This window comes from Cyclopterus lumpus, chromosome 9, assembly GCF_009769545.1.
Source record: "Cyclopterus lumpus isolate fCycLum1 chromosome 9, fCycLum1.pri, whole genome shotgun sequence".
NCBI classification, from domain to species: Eukaryota; Metazoa; Chordata; class Actinopteri; order Perciformes; family Cyclopteridae; genus Cyclopterus; species Cyclopterus lumpus.
The window spans coordinates 8,191,654-8,204,347 of record NC_046974.1 but is presented as its reverse complement, the minus strand read 5'-3'; the positions used below and the strand labels follow the sequence as shown (position 1 = coordinate 8,204,347).

The 12,694-nt window shown below is 46.1% G+C and overlaps 1 protein-coding gene across 2 annotated transcripts in view; it reads right to left on the bottom strand.

Moving 5' to 3' along the window:
• The window catches only part of si:dkey-91m11.5 (PH_BCR_vertebrate and RhoGAP_Bcr domain-containing protein), a 32,581-nt gene extending 20,098 nt beyond the window's left edge, over window positions 1–12,483 (bottom strand). Inside the window, exons 1-2 of one of the 2 annotated variants that reach the window (XM_034541605.1) lie at window positions 12,294–12,456; window positions 10,236–12,035 (exon numbers count right to left, since the gene is read on the bottom strand). In XM_034541605.1, the coding sequence (XP_034397496.1) occupies window positions 10,236–11,589 (1,354 nt within the window). In that variant the 5' untranslated portion in view covers window positions 11,590–12,035; window positions 12,294–12,456. Of the gene's footprint in view, window positions 1–10,235 lie in introns of both variants that reach the window. The other variant, XM_034541604.1, reaches the window with a different exon arrangement.
• Window positions 12,484–12,694: the final 211 nt, after the last annotated feature.

The window sequence follows — 12,694 nt, the reverse complement described above, 5'->3', positions numbered from 1 at the left end:
GTCTCCTTTAGGATCAGAGAGAATCTGAAAGGCGCCGCCGTAACCTGGTATAATATTCACTTTGTGGGTCTCCAAGTCAAAGAGGCCTCAAAGCTCAGAGAGAAATGCAGCTCTTCCGGAAAATAAGAAACACGGGGCAGAGAAGATTTTCATTCTGGGATGTTTTGCACCATGCTGACAGGGAGCATGTGCCAGAAACAACACAGAAATATAAGTTGTGCTTGTCATCCTTGTGATCTCTGACTTTTTAGGACACCCAGGAGATCAACGTGCTTTGTAATTACTGTCAGCCACCCCTGACTCACCCAGCACATATCATCATTATCATCATTATCGTCGGCAAGGATGTGGCAGATGCAGCGTAGCCATCTCCAACAGCAGTAATAAAAAAACAAGACAACCAAGTCTAGCAATGCGGAGGAAGGTGTGTGAAGAAGAGGACAATAAAATGGTTCCCTTCGGCTTGAAAACAGGATGGAGAGGATTCCGGAAACCGGGGGGAGGATAAAGCCCAGTCACCCTGGAGAGGCCTGAAAAGACAGGCGAACTGACAGGGTGACATCCACAGAGGCCGTGACAAAGGACTCGAAACAAACACACTGGGCCCAGCAGAGAGGCAGAGGGCTCAACTAACTGCTTGAGGAAGAGCCTTCTGCAGGACAAACAGCGTCAGAGCACAGGGGAAGTCCATGTGAAAGGCCACTCTGTGTTCCAGTGAGATTATACATCGGCCCCGGCACTGGATGAATAACACATCCTCTCTCAGGCGGCCGACTCGGACACACAAACCATCTCCTAAAGAAGCAGTCAGAGCTTAAGTTAAGAGGAGGATTTACAAAACGCGTTCTTAAGGTCTTGAACACGGGAGCCATTTGTGCCTTTTTGTGGGAACGTTTTCAAATGCACAGGGCTCATTTTGGCAGTGCCAAGTGTGAGAAAGTGGACGTCACAATAGAGCCTCAGTGAGCGCCGATGTTTCGAGCGATCACAAGGGCCGCGACCGAGGAAGTGTCCAGGCAGGTCTGGCCGGAAAATTCAGCAATTCGTCTGCTTCAGAGCGGAAACAGGCTTTCTGCACAAGGTCATCTTTTCACAAACAGCTCCCCCCTCCCACTCCCGACACGCTCGTTCAGCCCCTGGTCACGGCTATCATATTTACATTCCAGCTAACTTTGATGCCCTTTACAATTAAAAGACTCCACAGTGTCAGACATAAATGGAAACGGTATCTATTTTTACCTAAGAACCCATTTCGCCTGGATTCCTCCACGCTCGCCATGTAACCTGTTTTCAGGTTCCTTGTTTGTCCTGATTGTGAAAGACTTTGTGACCTTTTTACCAAGAGCTGAACAAATACACTGCTCTTTTATACCCTCAAACCAGTTTAAGAGATCTACTCACATGCTACTGATGTGGAACAACAACTATACATAATTCATTTGAACTATAATAAATCATACCATCTAGTAACCTTAAAAAAACTAAGTCCTTTTAATTTAGAGGGGGGCTAAAAGACATGTGTAATATGCTTGTAATTTAACAATGTGAACTCTATTATTATATCCCTCATATTTGAAGGAATATTAAAAAAAACGCGACTGCGGTCTCCTCAATGGTAGCTACGACATTGTAAACGGACAATCAAAAATGCCTTTTTAAATATTATAACTGGCACAATGTCTTACTATTTATTGATCAACACATACGCTGATACAGAAATGTCGGTCATGAACTTGAATCGGCTGATATTATTGGCTCGGCCGATGTGTGAGGCTTTATTATACAGCCGATTAGCTCACGTGTTCTGTCAGTCTACGGGTGGAAATAATGTTCAATAACACAATGTTGATACTAGAGGCGGAGCATCAGAAGTCACACACACACACACACACACACACACACACACACACACACACACACACACACACAGCTTAAAATGGTTTCATCTGTGCAATAGAGCTGTAATAAATATATTCTAATGGCATTACATAAGATTGCTGAGCCCAACAGCTGCGGTTGTGAGCTGCGTGGAGCCGTGGATCAGAGAGAAGCCGATTTTGTCTCCGAACTCGCTAATTCTATGTTTTTCAAGAATTTTATTTCACTGTATTCCCACAAGTCATGGTTTTATAGATGTCAGATTACTGCAAATCATCCACACACAAAAAGATTACGGTTGTAATCACTTTTTATCCTCTTTCCACACAATGCCTTTTCTTTCCCATACAGCCACCACACCGAGCACCCCGACTACAAATACAACTCAAGGATAAATATAAATAAGGACTCGGCTCCTGACTTTCAGGCCACCTTCTGAAGAATCATCAATCATGATGAAACACTTTTCCATCCTCCAAACAACAGCCATGTTATGTTGCTCATGAGAAAAACCCACCAGTATAGTACTGGGGCCATGTTGCATGTCCTATTGATGACAAAGCAAAGACGAATTCAAAGCCTTAATCCTAATCCATAAGAGATGAACTGCAATAAACAGGCAGAGAGGGAGAGAGACAGATGTGCAGCTGAGACAGAGTCACAGCATCAGAGATTCCCAATCAGAGAGATAATCAAGAGGTCTTATTTCACGACACGAGACCGACAGGCTGTATCAAAAGAAGAGGGAACTTTCCTTTTGGACGCATTTACAAACATTTCTGTGTTGAGACTGAAAGCTGAAAGCTAGTGTTTGTTTTCAGAATGAGTGACATCATCACGTGGCACGGACACAACAGCATTGCCTTTTCACTTCACAGCGGGATATTAAAATATGGGGAAGACCAAGCTTGCTATTAGTGCTGGAAACAACCAAAAGTGAGAAACAGGCTCTGGCTCCAATCTGGACCTCCATTTAACTTATCCGTTAAAAGCACAGCAGATAAATATCAACTCGACTGATGGTAATACATTCTGACAGCAATTCCCAAAAATAAAAATAAATCAAAGAGCAAAGGGTGTCTATTGATTTGTCCCAGAAAGAGCTGGAACTAGAATAGCAGCATCCATAAATCCACATTTCACCACTGGGAGAAGGCACAATGCTGGACAGCCAGCACTTTGACTGATCACCGATCAGTGTTTAAATAGCTTAAGGGGGACAGACTGCTTGTATTGCTTTGACAAAGGGAGAGAGAGAGAGAATCAGAGCCCACTTATTGCTCCCCACTGTGGACATATTGACCGTCCACATAAAGATCAGTCAGCTGGTGGACAAAATTCAGATCACAAGCTCCCAGAAATAAACACAGCAAATGTGTTTAACGATCCGACTCAGAAACAGCTGGAAATGAGATTGAAACATCTATAATTCACCACAGAGCCAAAAAAAATAAATAAAAAGTGACAGTGAAGGACAGCCTTTTCTGTCGCCCATCGGATGGTGGTATAGATCTGGAGAGAAAGGTTGCACCTTTGGAAAACCAAACCAGCAGGAGATGTCAATGTGAGATGTTGTTAAAAGCTTAGCACCACTTTATGGCTCCAGAAAATGGGTTCTGCTGCAGACTGTGCGGTCGCTGGGGAAACGGCGGTGGCATGGGGGAGCAAATAGAAGGGAAGGGGGGGATGGCTCTTCAGACACGGGACATAGTGACCCCGGCCTGTGGCTCTTGTAATGTTCCTCACTTCATGGTGGGTGGAACAACTTGATAGATTTATCTGTATCGCGCTTCACAGTGAATATTTGGTGACAATCAGGTCCCCAGGTTACAAAGCGCCTGAGGGGGACATCAATGCTTCCACCAACTGTTATGGTACCTCATCAAATAGCTTTACTAACATATGAAGACCCAATAGACATTTCACTCAAACCCTCATCTTCCAGCTGGGACTAGAAGGAAAAGGAGTCATCCTCAGGGGAGCATGAATGTCTCTATTAAACATCATATAATAGTTGTTGAGATATTGCAGTCTGGACCAAAGTGTCTGGATGGTCCGACCAACCAACAGACTGACGTTACCATCCCACAAGGCAACAAATGTGTAGGCTTCAATTCAAATCCATGATTACTTACATTATGTCACTTAACTCATTTGCTAAGACCTGACAAAGCTCCTCCAGAGCCACAGAAGACATTAAACACGGGCTGTGAAGTACTCCCTGTAAATTGACTTTGACACGTATGATTGGCAGAGCGTCCCTCTGACCTCTGGGGCATCTGCACCACTGGCTGTGTGCTTTGGCAAACGATAAAAATGTTAGCCGACACACCATCATCACATCCTGGGTCGTCTGGAAGTGTCTGCTGCATCGGGAGGCCCTTTAAACCGCAGGGCTGGTGGAGGCAATGAGGCCCACCAGCACTCGTCTCTGATCTGGTGTAGGGCAGCCTAAAATTAGTGCCAGTCATTGAGCAGTGGAGGTCAGAACTGGGCCGCCCAGAGCAGCACACCTACTAATCAGCGTGTGTTGAAATAGCTCAGGGTGGTCAGACTACAGCTCGTAATGTGCTGCATAAGGGAGAGAATCAAAGCCCAATAATTGTTCCAGTCTGTGAAAATTAACGTGGATAATGGAGCACATTGCTGTAAGCAGATTAGCTTCTAAGACGCAGAAGGGAATGACAACATTACCAATATGTCGGATTTTACATGTTTTACATGTACACAACAACTATTATTCCCCATAGAGTCTGGCCTTCCATACAGCCTTATGTTTGCTTTTTACAGTGAACACAACTGCTGACATTGCTTATTATGAGCAGATGATGAACACACTTGAGAAATTCAATCAGACACATGACATGAAAAAGAAAGCACAGTGACCTCCAGGTATGATCAAATATTCATTTGCATGTCTGAATATAATTAAATATTAGTGAACAGCCCTCACCTGATGTACTTTGGCTCAGTCCCAATCTGCCTAGCGACACGTTTGCACATGTTTGCATTTGACTAGTGGGTTAAACCGAACGGTCTGTGGGCTCAGTATTGAATTAATCAAATCATCAGAGATTTGCTTTGTTTTGATAAATTGCAAAACCTAAATGAGCCCTAAAACCTGCTCATGCAAGGCGTTGAAGCAGCCTTTCCGTTAGCTTTTTACTCCGGCCGATTGCACTCGTGTTTGGTGTTCACAAGAATATCTTGCTGAAGGTAAATGTTTGACACACAACTTATTTTCTGCAACATTCCAAAAGCCAATGGAAAAATCTAATTGGCTTTTTGTCCAGAAAACCAGTGTCACACTATGAATGAATAACAGAAAACAAATGGAGTAAAAGAAGAAAAAAAAGGGCACGCTGATGATGATGTCATAAGGGGTAATCTCGGCCTGAAGACCACAATTTTACAATGTAAAAAAAGATTTTGCCTGGGAGAGAGAGTCTGGTTAAGAGACACTACCAAGTTGCATTGTGGGAAATGTAGGGTATTTTGGAGCTTGACCCATACTGGGGGCACTAAAAGTCAGGAAATCTTGGCGAGGGACGCTTCAATTCTGACAATTCTTTTTTTAATCTATCTATTTTACTTGAAGGAAGAGCCACAATAATGTACTGGACTGCCACGTTAAACGGTTGACTACAGGCAGATGTTAGTGTTCACTTGTTCTTCAAGCTCTTACTTTCCTCATCCCCTCACACTGCCCCGGCTCTCTTTGCATTCAGGCTAAAACAAACGCAGTGAGACAACAAGCGCCACCGGTCAGGCTGTGGTGAGAGAGGAGAACTCATACAACACTTGACATTTCATTAACCGTTTCCCCCCCACACCCCACAAGCAGCTGAGACATTCCATAAACACACCAACCGGCAGCACAGAGGGCCCTTTGAGTGGGACCTGGGAGGGGAGTTGAGACTGCAGGACCAGGGGGCTGAGGCCGAGCACGAGGGAGGATCACCGAGCCGGGGGAAGCCCGCAGGCTCATAAACATGCCAAAGATTCTTCTTTTATTATGTTTTTTTGTATTAAAAAAAAAAACGTGTATGTGAATAAAGGAGCTAATAGGACAATCGGTTGCGATCGGTGCTTGCACAGTTTCTAAACAAGTGTTTTTTTTTCTTCTGTTTTCTGATCGGGAGGAACAAGGACTATTCATGGCGTCTATACTGTGAGAGCAGCTGGCGATGGCTGGCAGCTTTTGACCACTTTACCCAGTACACTGCACAGAAGAACAGGTGTCTTCCTTACACACACACACACACACACACACACACACACACACACACACACACACACACACACACACACACACACACACACACACACACACACACACACACACACACACACACACACACACACACACACACACACACACACACACACACACACACACACACACACACACACACACACACACACACACACACACACACACACACACACACACACACACACACACGGCTGCCCTCGAGTGCTGCCAGTACTTCCTCTTGTGGGCTTACATTTACTCTAGGAAAGGGAGAGGCTGAATTCTTTTACTTCCTTGACCACCAAACCTCAGATGTTGATACAGGTACAGGTACAGTGATAGGCCTGTCTGGGCTTCCTTGAGGAACCTCAAATATTCATGAGTCTGCAATTAACCGGGTGTCTAGACCAGCATCGGTGTGACTCTTGCTGAGGCAGCAAGTAGTGTCAATCTCTGGACTGAGGCCAAGCCATTGAGAGAGCCTTCATCACCTTCTCAGACAGACCTTTCAAATTACAGAAACTGTGCCAAATCCGGATGAATGCATCCCAAATGACAGAGTTATGATTTTTTTTTTTTAAACAGAGGGATTATGATTACAACTCAGATAATGATTGTTGAGCTGTATTATTTCCTATTTGGCCGACTTCTTCCTCAATGCCTCTAACTGTAATGTATTATCCATGAGACAGTCGGCACGCTCGGGACCTTTCCAGAAAGCCGTGGCCACCGGCATGTCAGTGTCATGATGATAATTAATTATGGCAAAATAGACCCATCAGAGAGTTGGCCTCCTTAAAGGCCCATAGCTAATCAGCAGCTCTACTCACAGCTAGGTTTGACAATTGGCCTAGATAACCAGAAACAAGGAGACAACACTTATTCTTCTATTCATAGAAAATGATCCCCTGAGATTTGTCAATTTTAGACAAATTCACTTCACTTAGATTTCACGCCGAGTAGCTGCGGGACAAGTATAGGATTGTTTGTGTCAGTTAGGTTTGTTTGTTTCCCATGGTCAGTCAGTCATTTTTTCCCAGGCAGAAAAACACTCACACGACAGCAGCAGGAACCACGGCAAGCCTTCTGCTGCAGCGCTCACATGGTCCACGACAGGGTGCAGAACATAAACATACACACCGAATCTTATAGGCCAGAAAGTCTCATTTAGGTACAACCACGGACTGGAGTGTTCACTTTGGGCAGCTTTAATAGTTACACAACACTCAGCGAACTGGAGCACAAAGCGTCTTTACAACACTGAGATTAAGTTGTTTTTACGAGGTTCATTTAATAGATGCCGCAACGTTTTATGATAAATGAAACAAAAAATAATTCCAACTGCTCCCTTAAAGTCACTGACCACAACAAGGAGCAGTTTATTGCAAGAACTTGCCTCAAATCGGCCGCCTGCCCCGAGGCCTAATCCGACAACGTGCACAGCAATGTTATTACAACATCAGAAAGTAAATCCACACTTCTGCTAATCCACAAAGCAAGATCCACATGAGGCAGCGATGCTTTATATCAGCAACAAGTCTCCTCTGGACAAAAGCCGTACTTCGGGCTCTGCAGCACGGTGCCTTCAAACACAGTCAGCCCCGACAGGGTGCATAACGAGGGGAACTCCAACACATAGGGACAGTTTACTAGTCATGGGGATGTACTACTGCGAAAAACAGCCGTGTAACAAGCATGACACTTTCCACCTCGACCGGAGAAATAGTAGTAAGACACAAAAATACATTCAGAACTTAGGGTCCAAGCTTTTTTCCAAAGCTTTAAAAAGGTGCAATGTGTAACACGTAGACACGTACACGGGCTGCGTTTCCCCCTCAACTACTAACAGCAGGGAACGATCACGCAAAATTCAACCAAACTGCTGAAACTCTGATAGCTGGTCAAAATGCCAACGCTATTTCACGTGTGCCGTTGGCCGTTAGCCATCTTTGTGTTGACTGTGCCACTAACTGTTACAGTCCGTGTACACTCCGATAGCTTGTTGGCTGGATTAAATCCAAAGTGCCAGAAACTAGAGAACAAGGTAAAAAGTTTTACAAGACAGGAGCTGGTTAACGTGCTCATCTCCGCAAACACAACACATAGATAGGCGTCACTGACATGACGTCAACAGTGGAACTTCTTCACTTTCTGTCGATGTTGGCCAGATCTTACACACTGCACCCCGTAATCACATCTCACGGTCTCCCGTCTTCATGACAAAAGAGTTGAAAGCTGCGTTTTTGTTTTTGTGTCTTAGTGGCTCTAACGATGTCATTGGGGTAATCAGCTTGAGTACAACCAGTACAACCTGGGGGCATAGAGCGTGTGAGCATTCACCACACAGAGAGTGAATCACAAGAAAATATGATATTGATTGCATTGTGGTTAATGTAGGATCTGGCGTTTTTGGACTAAAGTCTATTTTGACCATTACTTTCTATCTATCTGTCTATTGCAAACAGGTTTTCCTTCTAATGTTTTTTTTCAAGCGAGCTACTCTCTGTATGTATGTATTCATTCTTTGGAAAAATTAAAAAACCTTTCTGTGCATCTGCCCTTAATTATTTGTCTGCAATCAAAATTTGGTTTGGAGTGTGACAACATCCTGCAAGTGTGTTCCCCGGTTCTTACGCGACAAACGGCACAGAGGAATGGATTTGGACATTTCAGTCATCTGAGCAGCGTGCTAGCTTAAACTTCATGCTGATTATATCACAGACGATCTGCTTGTTCGTCACATGCTTTGTGTCAAAGAGCTTTGCACTGGATCACCTTATATAACAACGCACTATTCTGCTCATCTGTTTAATCTGACCCACTGTGGATAACACTTTTTGGGGGTGGGGGGGGGGAAGAGTAGAGGGCAAACAATTTTCCAGCTCCAATCCTAAAATGCTCTCTGCATCTCAATCCCTCTTTGGCCTCAAGCAGCAACAATGTCCTCGTGTCCTCGTGTGTCGTCCACTTTGACAAACGTTGTTGCGCAGGAACACCACGACCAACCGCCTCTCCTTCTGTCCTTGGCATCGCCAAGTAGCCGAGACCACTCTCCTTATCCCACTTAACATTGTTATATTGTTAACATGTCAATACTCGTGTTCAATGAGTGATTCCCCTATTGTGTTCACACATAACAACAGGAAACACTGATGGCAGGCGTTTTGATTTGGAAGCCACATGACACACTTTAAGCCCCTCGATCCTCTTTTTTTGAGTGAGTTGTCGGGTCTTTTTCCTAACAAAGAGCCTTCCCAAATTTATCACGCTAGACAAACCCCTTTAAGTTAATTACGCGGCACCAAGGACAACAACACTGATGTGTGCAGACACAAAAACACTCAGGGTGGATCGTGCCGAGCGACCGGGAGGCCTGGGGGCAGCCGCTGCCTCAGCCAGAGCATCTCTTGTGAAAGTGCCGCAGCACTCAGCGGGCAAAGAGCAGAAGGGGGTAAAAAAGAGAGCGCAGGCCTGCTCAGAAAGGGTAAAGAAAACACTCCTGAAAGAGCCGCAAAACCACTCGGTTACTGTTGAGAATCAGTGTGTGTGTGTGTGTAAAGTCCATTTGGTCGATCCCAACCTCTTCATGGCAGGTTGATTTCTTTTACAGGCTCCGACCCGGTGAGAACCCGGGAACGGGTTAACGTTCCTGACAGTAAGGAGAAAGGCTTCATAAAATGATCATTAACATGAATTTGAGCCAATATGACCTTGTTTTGTTTTTTGTCGGCCAGTAAAATCACAATAGCTCAGTTCATCTCAAGTAAACTTGCTCATATGCAAGAAAATGGCTCAAACACAAACAAGAAATGTGTGGGTTTTTTTTTTTTTTAAAAGAAGGGCATAATAATCCTGGCTGCCGAAAACATTTTAGGATGGATTGAGTGTGGGAGGCTAAAATATTAGGTGCGTTTCACACATCAGTGACTTATTCTGGATCAAGGCCAGTCGAGGCAAGCACAGGCAGTGATTAGAGGGCCTTTAATGTGCTTTTTAATACTTTATCATCTCTACCCATTAGAAGTCTTTTCTGCCTTTAATCCAGAAAATGAAAGGTTTGCGTAGTCGTCTGTGTTGTGCAGTGTGTGTCTTGCAGACCTACCCAGATCTCCTTGAACACTGTTGTCATGAGAGGTCCTGCTGGATGTGGTGGACTCCCCATCACTGGGCCAGATCTGGCCCGTTTTACGAACCCCTATGATGGAGGCCTCGGACACTATGCCCTGCTGCTTCAGCCGTTTCTGAGACAGGGGTGTGGGCGGGCTGCTGCTGTCAAAGGAGTGCTGGGAGGGCGAGCGGCTTTTCTCCCTGTACATCTGATAGGTGGTGGGGCTGGGAGACACGTGGCTGGACTGGCCCGAGGAGAAGTCCTCCTCGCTGGATGTTAAGTTCTCGTTGGAGCTGCAGTCTGGTGTGTAGCCTCCTCCGACGTCATCAAAGCTGCCGGGCGAGTAGGAGCGTCTCGGCCAGGTGAGGTGTGCATCCTCCTCGATGCTGTGGTCCCGAATGTGGATGACCCGGGTGTCCCCCTCAGCCATCATTCCGCCGACATACACACTGGTGTAGGGCTGGCACTCTGCTGACTGCTGCTCAGACTTCCCCCCGGCGGAACGCATCACACCGTCTTTCAGGAAGTGAGGGCTGACCTCGGCCTCATCATACGACCCGTTGTGGCTGCAGTTCCCCTCGGTGGACCTGCCTCTCTGAAAAGCCTTGCTGATGTCCCCCGCGGCGGCTGACAGGTTCACCGGGAGGGAGTGCAGGGACCTCTTGCGCTCCATCTGCATGGCCTGACTGCCCAGGGTGCTGATCTTGTCCGAAACCTCCCTGTCATTGACTTTCACCAACCCTCGCTCTGAATGGTACTCCATGTTCACGTAGAAAGGTTTCTCCGGGCCGCCCATGACTGACAGCCCTCTGCCGTCTCCGGCTGAGTGAGAGTTGGCCCTCCTGATGCGCTCAAAGTTGGATCTCAGAGCTGCCACAGAGCCCGTGCCCAGTGGGAAATCGGGAACCTCCGAGTCCTGGTGCACCGGTGACACGCCGCCCTTCTGTTTAGCCGGGGACGCACCGTCCACCTCTCCTTCTGGATGTGGTTTACACCTGGTTGTCTTGCCAGGCCCTCTCTGCAGCTGCTGCTCCTCCACTGGTGCCTCTTCTGCGTGGGGCCTCTGGCCGTCTGGCCCGCCAGGCAGTTCTCCATCATTCATGTGGCGCGTGTTTTTAAATCCCCATCGCTGCCCGTCGTAAGACTTCCTCTCTTTTGCGAGCAGAGTCTGCAGGTAGATCATCCGAAAGCGCTCCTTGTTTACTTCCTTCTCCAGGTGCCTGATAGAAGTCTTGCATTTGTCCAGCTCCTGTTCAATGTTACCCAGTGAGTTCAGCTCCATGCAAGGGGGGTCAGACTCCGGGAACTGGGCCCTCCACGCTGCTACAAACCCCACCGGTTCAACCATTGTTATTACTCTGACATTAACTATTCAATCCACCAACAACACAATCACATACATTTCTAAAGCTTGAACCGGACTCGACTGTTTACAACTTAAAGCTTCCATGGTGCTATAGAAGGCTACATAAAGGGAAAGTGTTCTCCAGATTAAGGAAGGATCCACTTTACAGTTTAGTCTTTACTCACAAACACAAGGAGAAAATCCTAAGGAGGCGAGATCACTGGTCCAATCCCTTTACTCCTCTTGACACAGTCCAAGAGATGTTAGTTCATCCTTTTATTCTTCATTCCTGACTTGATCCCGTCTCGTGCTCGTCTATTCTCAGGAGAGCCTCTGTCTTCCTCTGTGTTTGGTGTCAGACTGACTCGCAGCTCTCTGGTGTTGTGGCTCTTCGTCAGCAGCAGAAAGAGGAGGGGCTACGTGGATGTGATTTAGATGAGGCGACCAGGCTGCACTCCAAGTGCATTAAAACAACAACAAAAAAGAAAACAATGATGACGATTAGTCAAAATGCAATGTTGTCCAGGTACAGCTGATGACGACAAGAGGACAATTCACCGGAACATATGTTCACGAGGTCACGCGTTGTGACAGTTATACGACGTCAGGTCTGAAAAGGAGATGAACTGACAGTTTAAAGAAAACGTCGCGCGCCGTGATGGACACGAGGCTTTCGTGCAAGACGGCGTTGGTCTTCATGGTGTTACCGTTCAGGTGGAAGAAGAAAAACGAGGTCCCGGCTGTTAAAACAAATATCCTTTGAAACGTTAGCTTGAATTCAGGCTTGCTTTCTCCTCGCAATACGCACACAACGAGCGTGCTGTGGCCTCTCTGTCCAACCTGAGAATGCTCTCTGCGACGCAGCGCACTTGTCGTTCTGCTCTGAAAACTCTGATTAATCCTCCCAAAGTTCATTGTGTGGCAACCCGAAGTCCTGCCTTGTGGAAATATCGCCACCTGGCGGTTAAAAAGTTCAGCCTGGCAGAGGGGGGTGCGTTCAAGTACCACCTCTGGATACAACGCGATGCGTTTTGTCGGAAAAACGAAAATATAGAAATACCATGTATTACAACCGTTTTTTTTTTTGTTTGTTGCAAATCCTTCTTTT